The sequence below is a fragment of the Triticum aestivum genome, chromosome 5B, assembly GCF_018294505.1.
Source record: "Triticum aestivum cultivar Chinese Spring chromosome 5B, IWGSC CS RefSeq v2.1, whole genome shotgun sequence".
NCBI classification, from domain to species: Eukaryota; Viridiplantae; Streptophyta; class Magnoliopsida; order Poales; family Poaceae; genus Triticum; species Triticum aestivum.
In genome coordinates, this window is record NC_057807.1 from 574,827,954 (window position 1) to 574,848,026 (window position 20,073).

Sequence of the window (20,073 nt, forward strand, 5' to 3'; positions counted from 1 at the left end):
TTTTGCGTTGGTGGAGCGACCTTTGAGCTGATTGCAGTAAAACAGTGTGGGTACTAGTGAATTTTGTATGGGCTTTCTGCATATGCATCGATCATTAGTTAGTCATTGTGATTTTGCGGACCGTCGAAACATCAAGCATAGCAATTTAGCAACATGTATTACCATGACCCGAGAGACACGCCACAACTCGAATTGGCCGACCTGATCATGTCAGTTGCAGGGCACACAACTGAAGCTCTACTAGTCGTTACAGTTTCTCCTTTTTCTTGAGAAAAAAGCAAGGGCAGCAGTTCATTGTGTTGCTGTGTTATAACTGAAACAAAGATTTTTAAGGTTGTAGAAGATGCCATGTGTTATGGAAATAGGAATTGATTAAAATTGGACGACCGGGCCAAGGCTCCTGATGCTTTCCACATGCTGGCCAAGGCTGCTACGAGCTGTGAAAGGCAAAAGGGAGGGGTCGGTGGAGGTGCGGGGTGGAGCAGGCGAGCGGTGCTGCGAGCACCGCTGATCGGTGTTGCGAGGCCGAGGGGAGGAGCTACGAGGTGCTACAATCGACGAAGCTCGAAGCTTCTACATGTGAAGCTAAAAACCATGATCGGCGAAATCAGAAGCTGCAACCGGTAGGGCACGCGAACACGCTGGCAACCAACGATGCCGCAACCGGAAGCTCCTACCGGTGAAGCTAAAAGCTATGACCGGTGGAATCGGAAGCTACAACTGGCTGGGCACGTGGCCACGGCGGCGGCCACACATGCTACCACCGGCGGAGCTAGAAGCTTCTACCGGTGAAGCCGAAAGCTGCGGCCAGCGAAATCTGAAGCTGCTACCTGATAGAAATTGAAAGCTACAATAGCCGAGCACATAGGACCACACCCACGTCGTCAATGCTGCAACCAGCAGAGCCGAAAGCTGCAACCAACAAATTAATAGATACAATCGACAAGGACGCGACCACGCCAGCCGCAGATGCTGTGACCAGGGATGTGCAAAGCTATGACCGGCGATGCAATATGCTACGAGCCAAAAGGATGATGCTGTTGCGGTCGATGACCTGATCAACTTGGCTTGTAACGAGACCCTCTTTTTTTTTAAACAGTACAATCGAAGTCGCTCACATAGACGAGCATACATCCATATAAACGCGCACACATGTATATCCTACCCTATGGGCACTTTCGAGAGGCTGAGCCGGCACATCGTCTTGAGGTTGACGAAGTCGTCACAAACGTCCAAATAGTCAACAAGAACGTCTCCTTCTACCGAACGCACACCATCAAAAGTCTTAAAATAAATTCAGAAAAATGCAAGCATCAATGTTAAGTCTAGTATTTGAACTCTGATGAGTTGGAATACATTTCAGGTTTCTACAGATTGTCGCTATAGTGGGGCGTATTGAGGAGATGTATTGGGTCCAAGCAAAGCAGTCATTGATCAAAGCCTTGTTGGATCGGTCAAGATGATGAACGAAAGACGCGATTATGACTTGATCCCTAAATCTTCATCCTCTCTCCCCCTCCCGCGTCGCCCCCGCGCGGCGACCGGGGGAACCCTAAAATTCCGGCGCCGCCGCCCCCTCCTCTCTCTCCTGCCCCTCCGCCGCCGCCCTGGGCCTCGGCCGGGCAAAGCCCGACTGCAGCCGGCGGCGGCGGGGCCAGTTCGTCCCCTCGGCGGCTGGGGTTGGCGCGGTGCGGCCCCTCCGCCCTGGGCGCGGCGCGAGTGTCAGGCGTCGCGGCGCAGCGGTGTGCGGGCTCCTTGGTGGTCGCCGGTGCATCTGTTGGGCTTCAGACGACGCTACAGGTGGCGGGGCGCGCGGAAGCTGTGGCAGCGGCGGGATCCAGATCTGCGCGGGCTGCTTGTTCCCGCGGCGCGGGCCGAGGGCGGCGGGGCTGGTGGTGCACGCCTGGCCACGTCGGCTGGCTTGCTGGCGTGGTGGCGAGGCGTGGCGGCGGTGGTGGATGATGCGCATCCAGGCGGGCGGGTGGCCGCGGGCTTGCTTGCTCGGCTCTGTGACGGCGCGAGCCGTGGGCGGCTTGGGCCGTGGGCGGCCTCCCTGCAGTGGTAGGTGGTGGCGGCGGCGCGGTGGTGGTGGTGATGCTGGTTCGTGCCGGTGGTGGCGTTGGCGGCGGTGTTGGCTTCGGCCATCCTTGCGTGCGGCGGCCATTGGCGGCGAGGGTGGTGGCGATGGCTCGGAACTGCCCCTCGGGGTTCCGGCTTGGATGTGGGTTGTCGCGGCGTGGTGGTGGCCCATGGTGGCGGTCTGGGTCGGTTCACGACGGCGGCTGGACTTCTTCGGCGTCTGCTATCGGTGAGCGCCCTTGACGACCTTTGATTCCTCTCCCCGTCGTTCGGGCGCTACCTTCATCGGAGGGTCGGCCCTCTCCCAGCGCCGCCCATCGCCCGTCTCGCGCCCGGCGGTGGGACCGGACTCGTCTCACGCCCGACAGCAGGACCGAGCTCGTCTCGCGCCCGGCAGCAGGATCCGACTCGTCTCGCGCCCAGCAGCAGGACCGAGCTCATCTCGCGCCCGGCAGCAGGACGGGTCCATGGTGGCCAGTTTTGGCCGGACTATTGGGTGTCGACGCTGGGGACTGCTCAGGAGTGCGAAAGGCGGTTCCTTTCCATTCGTCTCTTTGGTTGGGGTAGATGTGGATGGCGGGTGAGGTGGTGTCAAGGTCCTGGATGCTGGGACGACGGCCCTAGTGGTGGTGTCGCGGTGCTCCTGGGCAAAGCCCGTGACTTGGTGTTGCCTGATGGCCATGGCCGTGTGGGCGGCGTGGTAGCCAGGGTGTGGCGTTCGGTGGCGGTGAATATTGGTCGGGGTGAAAACCTGTTCTATCTTCGGATTGACCGGCGATGCCGATGCTCGTTCCCTTCTTGAAGGCGTCGTTGCGACTCTCACTACCCGTCGTGTTGCTCCGGGGAAAACTCTGATCCTTGGGTCGGGCGGTGGCGGCGCTTCGGTGTCATAACCTTCCTGTAGGCACCGCCTTGGAGCCCACGGTGCGTCGTATGTAGCTTCTTCTCTTCGCGGTGGCGTGTCCACGGTTGAGGCCCCCGATGGCTCTTGTAGTGCTAGGGGTGGTGTTGCTGCGTTCAGCGCCTATGTATCCTGCCTTGATGTGTGCGTATATATTGATGGCGGGTGTTGTACTGAGTTGTTGGTGATCTGTGCTTTATATATAAAACGGGACGAAAGACTTTTTTGATAAAGACGCGATTATAGCTCTAGTTCGTTCGCATGTATTAAAGCATGTGTGATTCAAAAAATAACTATTTCAATAAGGAAAGACGCGATAATGAACGAGAGACACGATTATAGCTCATGGCAACTCTAGAAATTTTTTGTATTCCAATAACTATTCAAACTTAAAACTGAAGCAACTTTTGCCCTAAAAGACGCATCAAAGGATAAAAAATTACATAGTTCTACCACGTACAGACAATTACCTCTCCTTTTTTTTAAAAAAAAAAGAACCAATGGCTAGGATACCAAAATGTCATTTTTTCACAAAGACACAAGAATATATATTTTTCGCACCCAATTTAACGTGTACACTTGATCTTTAATTAAAGCATGTGTGATTTAAAAAATAAATTAAATAGTGTAAACTATATTTTTTTAGTATGAAGTGAGGAGTGTGTGCTACCGAGCTGAGAAAGTATCAGGTGCTTCCAGCCTTGAGGCTCAGCCTTGAGTGCTCTCGCTGCTCCAATGTTAAAAAATATATTTTTAAATGTTTAAGAAAAATCCCGAAAAATTGTGAATGTTCATAAAGAACGTGACTATAGTACCTAAAATTTTTAGGTCTAAACTCGAAATACATATTGAAAAACAAAAATGTGAAATCTAACATAAATAGTGTAAAAAGACAAAAGCAACATTGACACCATTAACATATAAATTTGTCCTTTTTGTTTCCCAATGCCATTTCGAGTTTGGACCTGAAATTCTTAGCGGTTGTAGTCACATTCCTCGTAAGCGTTCATATTTTTTTACACATTTGTTTGAAACATTTAAAAATGTTTTTGTGACATTGGAGCACCGGGAGGAGTACCCCAAGATCTCGACGGTGAGAATGGCAACGGCGCATTGCTCACCAAAAGCGAGAGCGCGATGAGACAAGGAAGGGGGTGAGGCGGACGGCGGCGGGGCCATCGGAATAGGCGGGAGGCGACGACGGGAGGACGGCGGACTCTCGCCGAGGCAGATACAGCGGATTGGCACGAAGAAGTGGAAAGCACATGCCCAGCGGGGGCGCCCCTCTCGCCGTCTTCCTCGTCTCGTCCCTCAAGTCCGGCGCGCGCCTCCGCCACGGGGAGCAGCTCCATGCGCTCGCCGCCAAGTCGGGCCTCCTCGCCTCCAACCCCTTCGTCCGCAACTCCCTCCTCGCCTTCTACGCCCGGCTCCCCTCCCCCCAGGCGCCGGCGCTCGCCCGCCACCTGTTCGACGAAATACCCCTGGCCCTCCGCGACCCCGCCGCCCACAACACCCTCCTCGCCGCCCTCGCCCGCGCGGGCCGGCTCGACCTCGCGCGGCGCATGCTCGCGGAGATGCCCCACAGGGACACCGTCTCGTACACCACCGTCTTGACCGCCCTCGCGCGTGCCGGCCATGCGGAGGACGCCGTGGCCGTCTTCCGTGGCATGCTCGCCCAGGACGTGCCTCCCAACGAGGTGACTCTTGCGGGCGTGCTCACCGCACTGGCCCAGGAGAGGCCCCCGGTGCCGGTGGGTGTGGCGCATGGAGTCGCTGTGCGACGTGGGCTCGACGGATTTCTCATTGTGGCCACCAACCTGGTCCACGCTTATGCAGCAGCGTCACAGGTTTGTTTTGCCCGTGAGATCTTTGAGCAGATGCCGCATAAGAACACAGTCACTTGGAATGCCATGCTTAATGGTTATCTGAAGACTGGGATGGTTCATATGGCTGCTGAGGTTTTTGGGAGGATCCCGGAAAGGGATGCGGTCTCTTGGTTGACGATGATAGATGGGTATATCCGTGCAGATTGTGCATCAGAAGCCCTGAGGGCATATGTTGCCATGATGGCTGAGGTGGACACGAGGGGCAATGCGGCGCTGCTTGTTGATTTGTTAAAGGTGTGTGCTCGACATGCTGCGGTTTTAGAAGGGCAGCAACTACACACAGTCATTCTGAAGGATGGTTTTGATGCCCATCCGTTTGTGCAAGCGACCCTTATCCATTTCTATGGTTCTTGTGATCGTCTTGCCCTTGCCCGGATGCAATTCAAATTATCAGACAAGTCACACATTGCATCTTGGAATGCTCTCATGTCTGGTCTACTACACAGGAACCTAATGCGTGAAGCAAGGCAACTGTTTGATGACATGCCTGAGAGGGACACCATTTCATGGAGTACTTTGTTATCTGGGTATGTACAGAGTGGACATTCAAACAAGGCTTTGCAGCTATTCTACTTGATGCTGGGTGCTGGTGTTGAACCAAACGGCATCACTTTGGCAAGTACTCTATCCGCAGTTGCTGATTCTGGCACATTGGAGCAAGGCAGATTTATTCATGACTATATAATCAGCAAATCAATCCAACTTACAGACAACCTGAGTGCTGGACTGATTGATATGTACGCAAAGTGTGGTAGTGTCGCTGATGCAGTTCAATTATTCAGTTATGTTAAGCATAAGTTATCTTCTGTGTCTCCTTGGAATGCTGTCATCTGCAGTTTAGCCATCCACGGCCATGCACACACGTCGCTTGAACTGTTCTCAGAACTACAAAGCACCAATATTAAGCCCAACTCAGTCACATACATTGGTGTCTTAAATGCATGCTGTCATGCTGGGCTGGTAACCGAAGGGAGGCACCATTTTGAGTCCATGAGGAGAGAATATGGAATCCAACCAACAATTAAACACTATGGTTGCATGGTTGATCTTCTTGGTCGAGCTGGACACTTGGAAGAGGCAGAAAGTCTTATCCAGATGATGCCTATGAAATCAGATGTGGTGATATGGGGCAGCATCCTTGCAGCCGCGAGGACACATGGAAATGTAGCCTTAGGAGAAAAGGCTGTGGAAGAATTGGCCAAGATTGATCCAAACCATGGAGCATCCAAAGTGGCCTTATCTAATATCTTTGCTGAGGCTGCTCGTTGGAATAATGTGTCCTTGGTGAGGAAGGAACTCCAGGACGAAAATATTGAGAGGTTTTCTGGAAGCAGTGGAGTTGTTCAGTAATGGGTCATTTCATTTCCTGATTGGATTCTTCTTGTGCAACAACTATGATAGCAAGCAGTTTCTTTTGTGTGATTATTCATTTGGTTTGCCGTACGTACAGTTATGATTCGTTAAAGAACTAAAATGGCAGCAACTGAATATATATGACAAAGCTGACAGGCAATACATCTCCAGAAAACTGCTATTTTCTTCTTTAGGCAGTTACACTACTCCTTTGCATGTAAAACTGCTATTTAGAAAATCTATGTATGAACTTCAGAACAAAATATTTAATTGCACGTTACTTACCATTATGTCACATGTGCAAATCCTAAAAACATTGTCTTGCTTCCTATCCTTTTGGACCAAATTTGCCTGGCCGTTCTTGCTTTCACTTTCTGCACTATGTTAAAATCACATGGACTATTCAGGAAAAGGTTAGGATGCTACGAGAAATATCAGTCTTTCTTCTCACAATATATGCTTTACACATTTGCTTCAGATATAGGCCTTCTAAATGGTATCCTCGCATCACAGGTTTTGTGTTCAGATTCTATGCAGGCAGATTTAAGATTATCAAGTTCAGTTTTGATTTGCTCTTCTCTGTAGAGATTTTTCATGCTCGATTGTTTTTTTCCATTTACCAATCTAGAATTCATATGAGACATGGTTTGCATGTCAGTGCCGATTACCTCTGGTTTGGTAAAATAGTTAACAAGTACTCCCTCTGTAAACTTTTATAAGACGTTTTAGGTCACTAAAGAAGTTTATAGAGGGAGTACTGATCATGATTCATGTAGGTGGTAAAGGTTGTTACCACAATGGTGTTCCCTTTCTTTCTGTGTAGTTTACAGTGGTACATTGTGGCAAGCTAGCATTCAGTTTTTTTTTCATCCTTAGAAGGGAAGAATTGGCTGCTTCCTAGTTCCCTTTATGTACATCAAGATTTTTTTTCTCAAACAGGCACCTAAGTGCTCGTCATTGTATTAGAAGGAACGCCAAGATGGTGGGAGTCTTACAAAGACGAACTAAAAAATGAAAGCAAAAACAGAAAGCAAAGGCAAAGAAAGAAACATTAAAAGAAAACTGTACACCAGCCTAGCGTCAATTTCAGGGCGTCAATTGCAGCACTATAGTTGCATCGACCATCCTTAAAATGATTACTCAGATTTAGGAATGTGTTGCTGATTGCCAAGTAGGCAGGTTTGTATCATCCTATGAATCATATGAGAAGGGCTGTAGATACATATGTTATCATAAAACTCCAGTGTGCATTAAAGCATGTTCTTATTCCTTTATTTGTGTCATTTTTGTTTTGTAGTCAAGTTGCATGGTTCACCTTGAAGTTGTGTATTGTGACAATTTGTGATAATGTCGATAATTTTTGCAGTATCTATCTTAGAGTCTGATGGATATGCCTCATGGTGTTGCATTTACTCTCAAATCAAGACATCTTTCTCCTCTCGTCAAAGGTTGCTACAAAACAATATAGGTGTGTGCTACATGCTTCACTTCAAAGCTTTTTTTCCCCTGTTGGTGCCACTTTTTACTTGATCTATACTAAAACTGACACTCTAGGTGTGTGCTATGTTATATTTACTAACAAAATCAGTCTGAGTGTCATACAAAAAGCAACGTGTTGGTCTTTCATGGATCTTTAATATTTCTGTTAGGAGCACTTCACTTACCATTGTTCTTCTCGATGGCAGCTCGGAGTTCAGATGTGAACTAATCAAATACAAGCTGCAATGAGCCTAGGCTGTTCAGTAACATTGTTAAAGGAATATTTCGACAAAAGGGATTTTACTACTGCCATTGTCATGGGTTCAAGTCCTGGAAACAGCCTCTTACAGAAATGTAGGGAAAGGCTGCGTACTATAGACCCAAAGTGGTCGGACCCTTCCCTGGACCCTGCGCAAGCGGGAGCTACATGCACCAGGTTGCCCATTGGTTGCTACTCTTAGGCCACCTGTTATCTGTCTGTTCATTATTTATTAAGTTGTCGTTTGCTTTTTTATGGCAAAAGGTGTTATTTGTTTTCATTGGGTCTTTACTTAATCCATGGTCCCGTGTACACGCTGTATCAAACAAAATCATATTGTTCTTCTCCATCTTCTGGAACAACCATTGTTTAACAGTTACTTAACCATAGATTTTTCTTTGGGATAAATGTAGCTTTTAAATGTTTGTATTAGATCGCAAACTTCTATTCCTAGAGGTCAATCTTGATTATAGCTTTTTGAATTGCTTTGCAGTTTGTTAAAGCTGGTACCATGATTTCGCCCACAATTTAAACCAGGCGTCAGTTGTCATATCATGAATGACATGCCGTGATAAGTTCTGGCTAATGCAGTGCAGACTCTGTTGATAAGGCCAGTAGAAAAGGCAGCATATATATGCAAGCTCACTAACATTAGCACTTCAATTTTCCCTGACCCCATCTATTTGATGAGGAGAGGTGTGTATCAAGGAAAAGTAAACAAGAATAGGCATTTTCCTTTTGATCATTGCCCTGCAAACTCAGAATTCTTGCCTATAATTATTTGGGCTGCAATATGTGAGCTTAGGATACTGTTTCCAATTTTCTAACCTTTTCTTTTCTGTGCAAGGGCGGCAATATGTTTGAAGAGTGAGTCATTTATCACCCATTGTATTTGTGTATGCTGACATATGGAAGAAAGTGCTAAGTTGTACAGATGATTCTTCATGTAGCCACAGATGGGGGAAAATATTCTTGTGTAACGTAAACTCAGTGAAGCAGCAAGCTTTTTGCTTGACTGGGTAATACTTTTGTTTCAGTAATACTCCATCATTAGTACTTGTAACGCCAGAGTTTTTTTTTTAATCTTAGTGATGCCATTGCTATGGTCTAATAGTAACATACGCATGATACTTTGATGGCATCTGATTTTTTGTTCTAATCCACATCTGATTTTCTTAAGCAATAGTTGGCTGTCTAGAGTGTAGAATAAAGAAAATGACTTTTCTAGATGATGTAGCCACTCGATTATTTGTTAAAGCTAGATCTGATGTAGGCTAAGGATTAGTGCTCATAATCGCTGGGTTTCACCCCCAGTGTCATACATATGTTTTGTGCATTGTCAAATAGTTATTTCTTCTTTATGTTTTTCCTAATATTGTTTCGTTCCTGCTCCTCATGGATCAGTTACTCCCTCCGTTCCAAACGACAAGAGTTATGGAATGGAGGGAGTACTTACTAATTTCTTTGCATATCAATAGCCATTTGTTCCCATTTGATATGATGTTTTTATTTTTCTATATAATGTGCTTGCGATCCTGGGTGAGGATGTTGGCTTTTGATGTCCACACTCACTTGTGTATCCACGTCGCACTCTGTGCCAGGCTTTTGATTATAATAAAGTGAACTATGTTTCGTAGTATATCAATGCAATATGTAATGTTTTACTCCCTCCGTCAGCAGTTTATCTTCTCATGTGCAACTGCGCTTCCAGATTATCCCACCGTGTGTGCTATCTTTTATCATCTTGAGTTTGCTTTTGCTCTGAACTAAAAAAAAATCTTTCTTTTTTGGCTGCAAACATTGCTCAGTGGTCTACCTACCTGCAAATTTTCGTGAAGTAATGTCGTTCCCGGTGTTCTGGCAAAAAAAAAAACTATGTGATTTGAAATGCTTTAAAAAACATCATATTTGGAGCGTTTATTCTTTTTTACCACAGGATTATGAATGTTTTTTCTTTGCAAAACTTTGCATTTAGGCTTTAAACTCAATAATATTTGTTGTAAAAAATTAAGATTTTTTGAATTGTTTTACTCCTTCTCAAAATAAGTGTCTTAAGTTTAGTACAACTTTGTAGTAAAATTAGTACAAAGTTAAGACACTTATTTTGAGACGGAGGGAGTACTATTTTTCTCATTTTGCTTTTCATCCTGGTGCATCTACAATCTGAAGCCAAAAATGTACCCTTGTTTCTCCTTCCAGATTCTTGACCAGTTGCTTAAAATGATTGATTGCATAATTCAAATGTCAAGTGTCTACTTACAAGATACGAGGAAAAGTAATATATAGCCCATCTGTTGCGAATGGCTCGACATGCAAAGGGTGATGCAACTCCTCAACTCTATTGCTCAGCTGCCTTGCACATTAGCACATACCTTGGCGTCCGCTGGCTGTTCTCCAACCCAAGGAAGGATCATGACCAATATAACATCATCTTCCAAGCTCTTATTTTATTATCTTCATCATGATGAGGTTGAAATGATGGTCGATGCTAGGTAAACCATTTTTTTTGGAAACATCACCGAGGTCAAACTGTCCACCTGAATTTTCATTTAGTCGACGTCTGGCAAACTATCAAAGATACAATGTTTTCTTCGCCCACTCTCAGTTTCAAGATCATGTGGTGTATGTTTGGCACTATGTTGCTGGCCTCTTATATTACAGGCCAGCTTGTTCTCAACCGCTACACGATGTCTATGAAAACTCCCTCCTGTTGCACTAGGATGGATGTTTAGTATATTGTCATATGAAAAGATCACAATGTTGGTAAAAGTCATAAAACGGACTTGCGTTCATTGCTGGAAGAGCCCTTGAGATGAGTGTTCTTGTAAAACATTATTAGTATGTTGATTGCTACAACCTGTTTTTCCCCTCTTTGGTGCATGCATAAACAACATTTTTGTGTCAATAGCGCATCTTTTATTTTAATACATATGTCACCAATATTGGCTCTACATGGGGGCATATACTTGATCATTTCTATTTGGGCACGAAAGGATGCTTCTTAATTAAGTTTCCGTCTCAAAATCTGAATGAAATGAGCCTGTATAATTATAGTCACTGTCAGCATGTGGACTGTAACCTCTATTGCCAAGTAGAAAATGTAGGCTCATTGACAAGTCATGCGCATTAGGTCCTTTGTCCATGGTGTACAAGTATTGCCACATAAGCAAAAAAACATGACATGCCAAAGCAATTAAGAAGGAGAGAGAGCAGGTCTGTGACCCTGGGAAGAAACAATGCCAAACACATGAACCTAGCAAAACACTTAAACGAAGAAACGTCACCAATGCATGGAAGAGTTTAGTTGCTAAATAATTAAATAAAGGAAACTTAACTACAACAAGTTATGCACCTATGCATTGAGGATTTTAGTTGCTAAACTCTTTAATGTGCTTAGCACCTCATTAGGAAATAAATACATTGCCATAGGTAGATTGAGTGCACTACCTCTGTCCCCCTTAATATTGGTCAGTTAGTATGGTTGTCTTAACAATTTTGTCATGAGGTCTAGATGACCAAAAAAAATAGCCGACTTGAATCGGAGAGCAATGGAGCTTTGACGAAACAACAAGCCAGAATCTTTCGTATGGTGCACTATACCAGATTTACTGGCGAATGCCAACGTGTACAATTTGTCGGCTTGCTCTCTGCCTCTTCTTCACCCTGACCAATAATATTTGCTTTCATCCAAAGTTTGGCGGTGGATTAGTCGATGCAGGTGAGTGAACTAAATTTGTTCTCCACCAGCTTTGTGTCTTGGGGACAGGGGGCAATGCCCCCCCCCCCCCCCCCAACACCCACACATACGCACAGACGCAAGCACAAGCACACATTTTTACAAGCATACACAAATTGATGACACACACACACATTCGTCATCCTAGGTGAGGAATAATTATTTTATATTATCCCCCCCTCTATTTTAACATCAATGCACCGTGATTTTACGTTCCGTAAATTTTGTCTTATTTCAGAAAATATTTTATGTTACGAAAATTACAAATGTAAAACCATAGTGTAAAATGTACATAAAATGTAATTTTTCTGGCATTCTGACTTTTTTATGCCAAATTTCACGCAGTGAATCAATATGACTGAAACTATTTGTATTTGAAACATAATTTGTTTATGAAATGATGTAAGATTACCTCGGGTGAAGAATAACTTATTCTACACCCTGGGTGATGAAGTGTCACTCTGAACCGAGTGGCATATGATCCCACCTCATCTATGGTGTGGAGGACTTTATGATTCGAATCATTAGAAAGACTAGTTAGAGTATAGTTTGCCACAACAAGTCAGCGAATCTGAATTGGGCCTAAATACACCGAAATAAACTAAGGACATCGAATCAGTGCAATAAGTTGATGCTCTAGTGACGCGGGCCAAAAAAGCGGCCTGACATTTAGTGCACTACAGCTCTAATCTATTTCTTCTACGAAATGAGCCCTTAACAACTTAATCCCTTCACTATCAAAAAAAATCTTATTTAGGAATTTGACCTCCGAGATAGACCTCATTTTATTTGGCGTTTTTAATACATGTAATAGTGTATAATTATTTGGCGCCACCAAATCCACACTGGAAGTCAATGTGATGTATCAAAAGTCAATGACGCCAAATAAATTGGCATGTATTCACATTTGACCAGGTTTTTTGAAGGGTTAGTGAAGGGATTAAGTTTTTTAAGGGGTCATTTAGCAAAAATAATACAACTCTCACACAAACACTGTAGTATTAGGACTACATATTTGCAGGCACCAACAGGGGAGGTCCTTAAAATAAACACTGATGGGGTGTTTGACGGCAATGGCTGGTGAGGAAGATGTAGCTTCGTTGTGCGGGACAGTCAGACTGTGGTCAGAGGCTCAGGTGCTGGGTGTCTCTCCTGTGTGGCAAGCCTGGTGCAAGCGAAAGCGGGCATCTCAACTGTTAGGCAAGCGTGATACAAGCTGAAGGAGTGAAGTCTGTATTAAACCCTGAGGATGTAGAGCCCGACACAAATGAACTCTGACGTTTAAATTCCTGAAGTCCATACCTTGACCTCACTGATCCCATTCGTTTTTGACCTTTAGGCCAAATACAAACGTAGGATTCGTACATGGCCTGGAAAAGGACGGGACCGGGCGAGTCAGCTACCTGCACATGGGTCCCATGGGCCATGGCCGCCTGGCTTGCTCTGCAGATGCGCTCCCGCACCAAGTTCAGGGCATCAACAATGTAGAGGTAGCATTGCCTCTATTATGGGTCCAACACATCTGCTTCCAGCCATAGCTGAAATCCATGTAGCAAAAACACTCAACCTCTAAGGTGGCCCCCACAATAGAAATAAAATATAATTCTTCACAACCGCTTCTTTTTTGATAAAGGGCATTTTTGTTAATTCAGAATGTTGCATCAAGTGGATACAAAAGCATAATGTGAGACACCCGACCTCGGCATAGCTAAGATGCACACAACCTTAAACGAACAGTCTAACAAAGTATATATGAAAAAAACGATAAGCTGACAACAGTAAATCCATGAGCCCCAAACTATGCCAATGTCGACGAAGGAGGTGGACCGATCCGGAGATTATGTTACCACCCATGTTGGATAAAAACCTCCCTGGCCACCCGCTCCAACCACATACACACCGCCTTGAACAACAATTGATACCCCATTCGTTGTAGCGTAGACCACATACGTAGCCAATGCGTAGATCGGTAAATAACCTGCACAGGAGAAGAGGTTTTGCCATTAGAAACACAATCGTTTCTACATAGCTAAAGTGACCATAATAAGGCAGACGCTCCCACTCGTATTAGCATACTAAAAGTATTTGGTATTCCGTCAAGGCAGTGACCATATATATTGGCAACACTTGTAGGTGGATACAAATTGGACGCTATTTGGATGACTGACCATATAAAATGCGCAAACTTGTGTGGAAAGAAGAGGTGTTCATAACTGCTTCTAGCTTTTCTCCACAACTACAAAGAGCTGGCACAAACAACATACAATGACAAGAGGGGTCATTTGCATTGTTTAATCAATGGAGGCTCCCTCTGACGTTGGAGGCGACTCTAAGGCTGGCCATAGTGGAAGTAACTTAGATAGTAACATAACACATCCCAACACATATATGCTTATGTGGCATGAAATTAATGAGGAGAGAGATGCTTGTGGTAACATGATATGTTACTGTAACATAACGCATCCCAATGTAAAATGAGTCTACAACATAATAAATGAAGGCTTGCATGATACTACGCTTATATTACTACCCACTATGATGGTAGTAACATAGACTAGTAACATATGCATGCTACTAGTCTAAGTTACTACCCACTATGACTAGCCTAACATATTTTTGGCTAGAGACGTTGGATACAATGTATGGAGGCTGCCTCTTCGTGGAGAGAGTCCTTAGAGGCAGCAAATTTAACACACTGGATGCTCTCATGCGCTCCAAGCCTGTTGTGAATCCCGACGGTTGTCTTTCTCGCAGTGGTGACCTTCTTGTCATGTCGAAGCCGGGGCAGCGGCACGACGCGTGGGGCACATTGGCCATGCAGTACACGACTGAGCCGATAAGGTCTGTGTCTACCTCGCCGAGCTCTGAGGCCCTATTTGTTTGGGCTTTTGCTTTTGCTTTTGCAGCTTTTTCACTTTGGCTAAAAAGCCACAAAAGCTGATAAATAGGTGCTTTTGGAGATTTTTTGGCTTTTGATGAATCAATGTAACAATATTGAGCTCCAACCTTCCAACCAATAGTATGATTAAATAATCGCTCTGGTGCAAAAGTGACGGAATTTCTCTTGTGTGAAAGTAAGTTCCAGCGTACTTATGCTGATCTGATTGAGATTCCAGAAATTATTGCTTCGACTTGCTACTACCTATGGTGGCAGAGAAGAGAGTTAGTAAAGGGAGAAAAAGTACAGACGCCTGATCGTACAGCTTTGGCTATACACATTCTATCTCTGAACTTTGTATGCACAACAGGGAAAATAGAAAAAACTATTCGCCAAAATAACTAGAAGAAACCATTGTTTGCTTTCCAAATCCTTAACGCGGATGCGTCTTTAGATGATGATGATAACAGTGGTTCGTGTGGAGCTGTCATTCGTGATCATACAAGAGGCTTTATTGCAGCAGTCGTTGCTCGAATGGAACATGTAGCTGACGTGGTTACTGCCGAATCGGAAGCGCTGCATCAAGGACTTTTGCTCCTTCAAAGTCAGGGATGTGAGAAGGTTGTGGTTCAAACTGATAATGTGACTATTGTTGATGCAATGAATAGAAACTAGGGTTACTCTTTGGTGGCTGCACCGATCCTCAATGAATGTGGAAGTTGTTGGGTAACATAGCATGCAATTTCAAAAAAAATCCTACGATCACGCAAGATCTATCTAGGAGATGCATAGCAACGAGAGGGGAAGAGTGTGTCCACATACCCTTGTAGACTGAAAGCAGAAGCGTGAGGTTAACACGGTTGATGTAGTCGAACGTCTTCACAATCCGACCGATCTAGCACCGAATGTACGACACCTCAGAGTTCAGCACACGTTTAGCTCGATGACGTCCCTTGAACTCTTGATCCAGCAGAGGGTCGAGGAAGAGTTTCGTCAGCACGACGGCATGATGATGGTTATGGTGATGTGATCCGCGCAGGGCTTCGCCTAAGCACTACGACGCTATGACCGGAGGTGTAAACTGTGGAGGGGGGCACCGCACACGGCTAAGAGAACAATTGATGTGCCTTTGGGGTGCCCCCCGCCCCCGTATATAAAGGAGAGGAGAAGGAGCAGGCCGGAGGCCAGGAGGGGTGCGCCATGCGGGGGAGTCCTACTAGGACTCCACTCCTAGTAGGATTCGCCCCCCACCTTTTCCTTTTTTCCGGAGTAGCAAAGGGGGAAAGAGAGAGGGAGTAGGAGAGGGAAGGGGGGGCGGCGCCCCCACCCCTTATCCAATTCGGATTGGCAAGGGTGGCGCGCGCCACCTCCTATGGCCGGCCCTCTCTTGTCCACTAAGGCCCATGTTGGCCCATTACTTTCTAGGGGGGGTTCCGGTAACCTCCCAATATTCTGAAACTTATCCGAAACTTTCCGAAACCATTCCGATGTTCGAATATAACCTTCCAATATATCAATCTTTACCTCTCGACCATTTCGAGACTCCTCGTCATGTCTGTGATCTCATCTGGGACTCCGAACAAAACTTCGGTCACCATACCACATAACTCATAATACAAATCGTCATTGAACGTCAAGCGTGCGGACCCTACGGGTTCGAGAACTATGTAGATATGATCGAGACACATCTCCGATCAATAACCAATAGTGGAACCTGGATGCTCATATTGGTTCCTACATATTCTACGAAGATCTTTATCGGTCAAACAACATAATAACATACGTTGTTCCCTTTGTCATTGGTATGTTACTTGCCTGAGATTCGATCGTCGGTATCTTCATACCTAGTTCAATCTCGTTACCGACAAATCTCTTTACTCGTTCCGTAATGCATCATCCCATAACTAACTCATTAGTCACATTGCTTGCAAAGCTTATAGTGATGAGCATTACCGAGAGGGCCCAGAAATACCTCTCCGATACATGGAGTGACAAATCATAATCTCGATCTATGCCAACCCAACAAACACCTTCGGAGACACCTGCAGAGCATCTTTCTAATCACGGAGTTACGTTGGACGTTTGATAGCACACAAGGTGTTCCTCCGGTATTTGGGAGTTGCATAATCTCATAGTTAGAGGAACATGTATAAGTCATGAAAAAAGCAATAGCAATAAAACTTAATGATCATTATGCTAAGCTAACGGATGGGTCTTGTCCATCACATCATTCTTTAATGATGTGATCCCATTCATCAAATGACAACACATGTCTATGGTCAGGAAACATAACCATCTTTGATTAACGAGCTAGTTAAGTAGAGACATACTAGGGACACTTTGTTTTGTCTATGTATTCACACATGTACTAAGTTTCCGGTTAATACAATTCTAGCATGAATAATAAACATTTATCTTGATATAAGGAAATATAAATAACAACTTTATTATTGCCTCTAGGGCATATTTTCTTCAGAAGACTTGCCAATTTTGAGAAGGTCCTTATTGAACATTGTAATAGGGAGTCGAACATGATTGCCCATGAGCTAGCTAGTTTTGGGAGGTCTAATCCACCGATGTTGTGGTCGGAAACACCTCCATGTTTTTTTATCTTTATTAGCAGACGATGTAAGTGTGATTTAAGTTAATAAAGCTAGCCATAAAGGTCTTTCCCTAAAAAAAATTGATGAATTAAATGTTTGGAGATCTGCTAGCTGGTGCTCAATCCTTCCAACCAATTTTTTGGGGCACCGACAGCCATCCAATCTCCCGGATCCGCCCCTCGCCGGCCGCGGCATCTCTCCTCCCCCAGCCGGCCAACCCCCAACCACCCCGTCCCGGCCGCCACCCCCCTCCACGCACCGCATGCATGTACTAGCATGCAAGAAACCGCCCGACGGTTGACATGGATCTGGCGCCCGGGGATTAGTGTTGCAGATTAATTTCTATCGACGCGAGCTACATTATTTCAACCCGTTATGCTGCCAAAATTCCTAACAAAAATCCTCCCGACTTGTCAAAATGTCGTCCTTGTTTGTAAGAAAGCGAAGACTTTAGGGTGTCAGTTGAAAAATACTAGGGTCTTGTTTGTAAGAAAACAAAAACTTTAAGATGTCAGGTGGAAAATGTTAGGGCCTTGCCCGCAAGTTGTGTAATTTGCGGTGGAAAAAGAAAAAGACCGATATGCATGCATCACGCCAACTAAATACAAAAAAGACATACCTACGCACGCATCTCTAGTTGTCCCTCGTACACGCGCGGCCGGCCAGCTGGGATCAACACGCTCGAGGACATCCGCCAGCCACTACATGAGTACATGACCACTGTCGATCACTTCATCTCTGTGAGTAAACAGAGCTGCTATACGTACGATATAAATCCATATGATTTTTGGACGACCAGACTCATCAAGTGGTGTGGGCCCAAACCTCGGGAAACATGCCTCTGTCTTGTCGTACGAAAATCATACAAGAAGTGATTGTACGCAAGGCAAGGCAGTTTCGGTCAGTAAATTGTCAAAAACCACCGCAACTAATAGAATGTCCGTGTGTTGCTACATATAATAATATAGACAAATGAATCAATCATGCTTTAGCAATTTTATCAATAAATAAGTGCACACTTTTACTTCATATTCCTAACGTACGTAGGAAAATGGATCAACAACCATTCCTTCATTAGTCATTAATCATCCTTGAACATTTAAGTGTATCTAGTGCCCCTTGAGAGCTTTGGATGATTAATGACTAACCATGTAATGATGCCCGACTACCTTGAAGTTCTTTTACTTAGCCCTGAATTTTTGAGTACCAATCTTTCACCCAGAGATACCACCATATCACCATCATCGTTAACGAGAGTCCTTCGGATACCACCCTTCCCACTATTGTCTTCCACAACCTTCATGTAGAACATACGATCCACGGTATAATCTTTCGTGTAGAACAGACCTCGTCTCTAACTCTCTTGTTACAAATAGTGCAATGATCTTTCATGTAGAACAACCTTCATGTAGAACATACGATCCACGGTATTATCCCATAGTGGTCGACAATTCAAGCCCACTATGGGACCCAAACAGACCTCGTCTCCAACTCTCTTGTTACAAATAGTGCAATGACAATGCAGCGGACGTCTGCCCCGAACATGACCATCGTTAGATTCTTGGGCACGAAGAAGCATGCCCAACCTAAGGTGGTTGTGACTGCACACATTGAGGTAAGGGGGTCACTTTAGACCCCTCCCTACTAAATTGAGTCGTCGAGATAGGGGGCAATGCCCCCAAGGCAGCAACAACTTCTAGGACACGTTGCACGGGGTCGATGGCGAGGATGAACATAAACAGGGATTCCCCGAGGATATAAAACCTAGCAAGCAGTAGTGGAGGTTCACTAAGGCCGGGGGAGGGGGCATTGCCCCCCTCTATGGAGGAACAAAAAAGAAATATCACCCTAGTTTTCAATATGTTGTGCATGTACCTTAGTGAAATAGCTAGTCCCTACTGCCAAATCTCGGTGCACGAAGACTCGAAGGGTTTCAATCTCAGTGCTTCAACGATCAAAAGGCAGAAGGTAAGGATAGCTCTCTTAGCATTCTTGTCGGGACTTCTCACATATTGGAGCACCGCCTCCTTGCCCTTCTTGTCAACGGCCGGGAGCACCTCCATGACCATCTCATTGCTCTCCTCGATCTGCACACAATTCATGGAGTCAGGCACATCACAGAGTTCATGGCTTATTGAAGAGCATGTAGTTAAAATGACATGACTGTCACTCTTCCTCCTCTCCATGGCGCCTATATTTACTCACTTGACCACCCCTACTTACCCACCCCCTCTGTTCTCTCACTATCAACCTTCCTCCTCTCCATCGCCATGAGCTCCAGCTCCAGATCCAATGACAACCCCTTCCCTTGGGGTATTGGTTGGAGGGCCTTCTTCCTCAGGTGGTCGGCTGGTGATCGCACCAAGTTCGAGAACACCATGGCGATGTGCTCGAACTTCGGCTCCATGCCTGACATGTAGAAGGAATCTGATGCAGTGCTCATGAGGGCCACTGCACAAGAGTTGAAGATGCTGATTCCTAACCCAGCGAAGGGCGCGATGACAGTCGACATCATTCGTTGGACCATGAATCAGGCCGTCTCCGACGATGCTAAACAGAGGAAGAGGTGGTCCAAGTACAAGAACTATTGGGCTCCTAATGATCGCCGTGCCATAGTAATAGAATGTCCGTGCGTTGCTAATAGAATGTCCGTGCATTGCTACAGACAATAATATAGGCAAATGAATCAATCATGCTTTAGCAATTTCATCAATAAATAAGTGCACACTTTTACTTCATATTCCTAATGTAGGAAAATCGATCGTTAATATATCGCTCTTAACCGGGTGGCATCTGATCCCACCTCATCTACAGTGTGGAGGACTTTATGATTCGAATCATTAGAAAGACTAGTTAGAGTATAGTTTGCCACAGCAAGTCAGCGAATCTGAATTGGGCC

At 45.4% G+C, this 20,073-nt stretch overlaps 1 protein-coding gene across 2 annotated transcripts; it reads left to right on the forward strand.

The window, feature by feature from the left end:
- Nucleotides 1–4,056: 4,056 nt before the first annotated feature.
- Nucleotides 4,057–9,048, forward strand: LOC123113321 (pentatricopeptide repeat-containing protein At5g19020, mitochondrial). 2 transcript variants are annotated; one of them, XM_044534523.1, is made up of 3 exons: nucleotides 4,057–7,687; nucleotides 7,905–8,134; nucleotides 8,451–9,048. In XM_044534523.1, exon 1 carries the CDS (start codon nucleotides 4,246–4,248, stop codon nucleotides 6,214–6,216), a length of 1,971 nt encoding a protein of 656 aa, XP_044390458.1. In that variant the 5' UTR covers nucleotides 4,057–4,245; the 3' UTR covers nucleotides 6,217–7,687; nucleotides 7,905–8,134; nucleotides 8,451–9,048. The 2 variants fall into 2 exon arrangements, with proteins under 2 accessions (XP_044390458.1, XP_044390459.1); XM_044534524.1 differs by lacking the exon at nucleotides 7,905–8,134.
- Nucleotides 9,049–20,073: the final 11,025 nt, after the last annotated feature.

Coding starts and splice junctions, on each gene's coding strand:
- LOC123113321 (XM_044534523.1), top strand. CDS start 4,246: ATGCCCAGCGGGGGCGCCCCTCTCGCCGTCTTCCTCGTCTCGTCCCTC.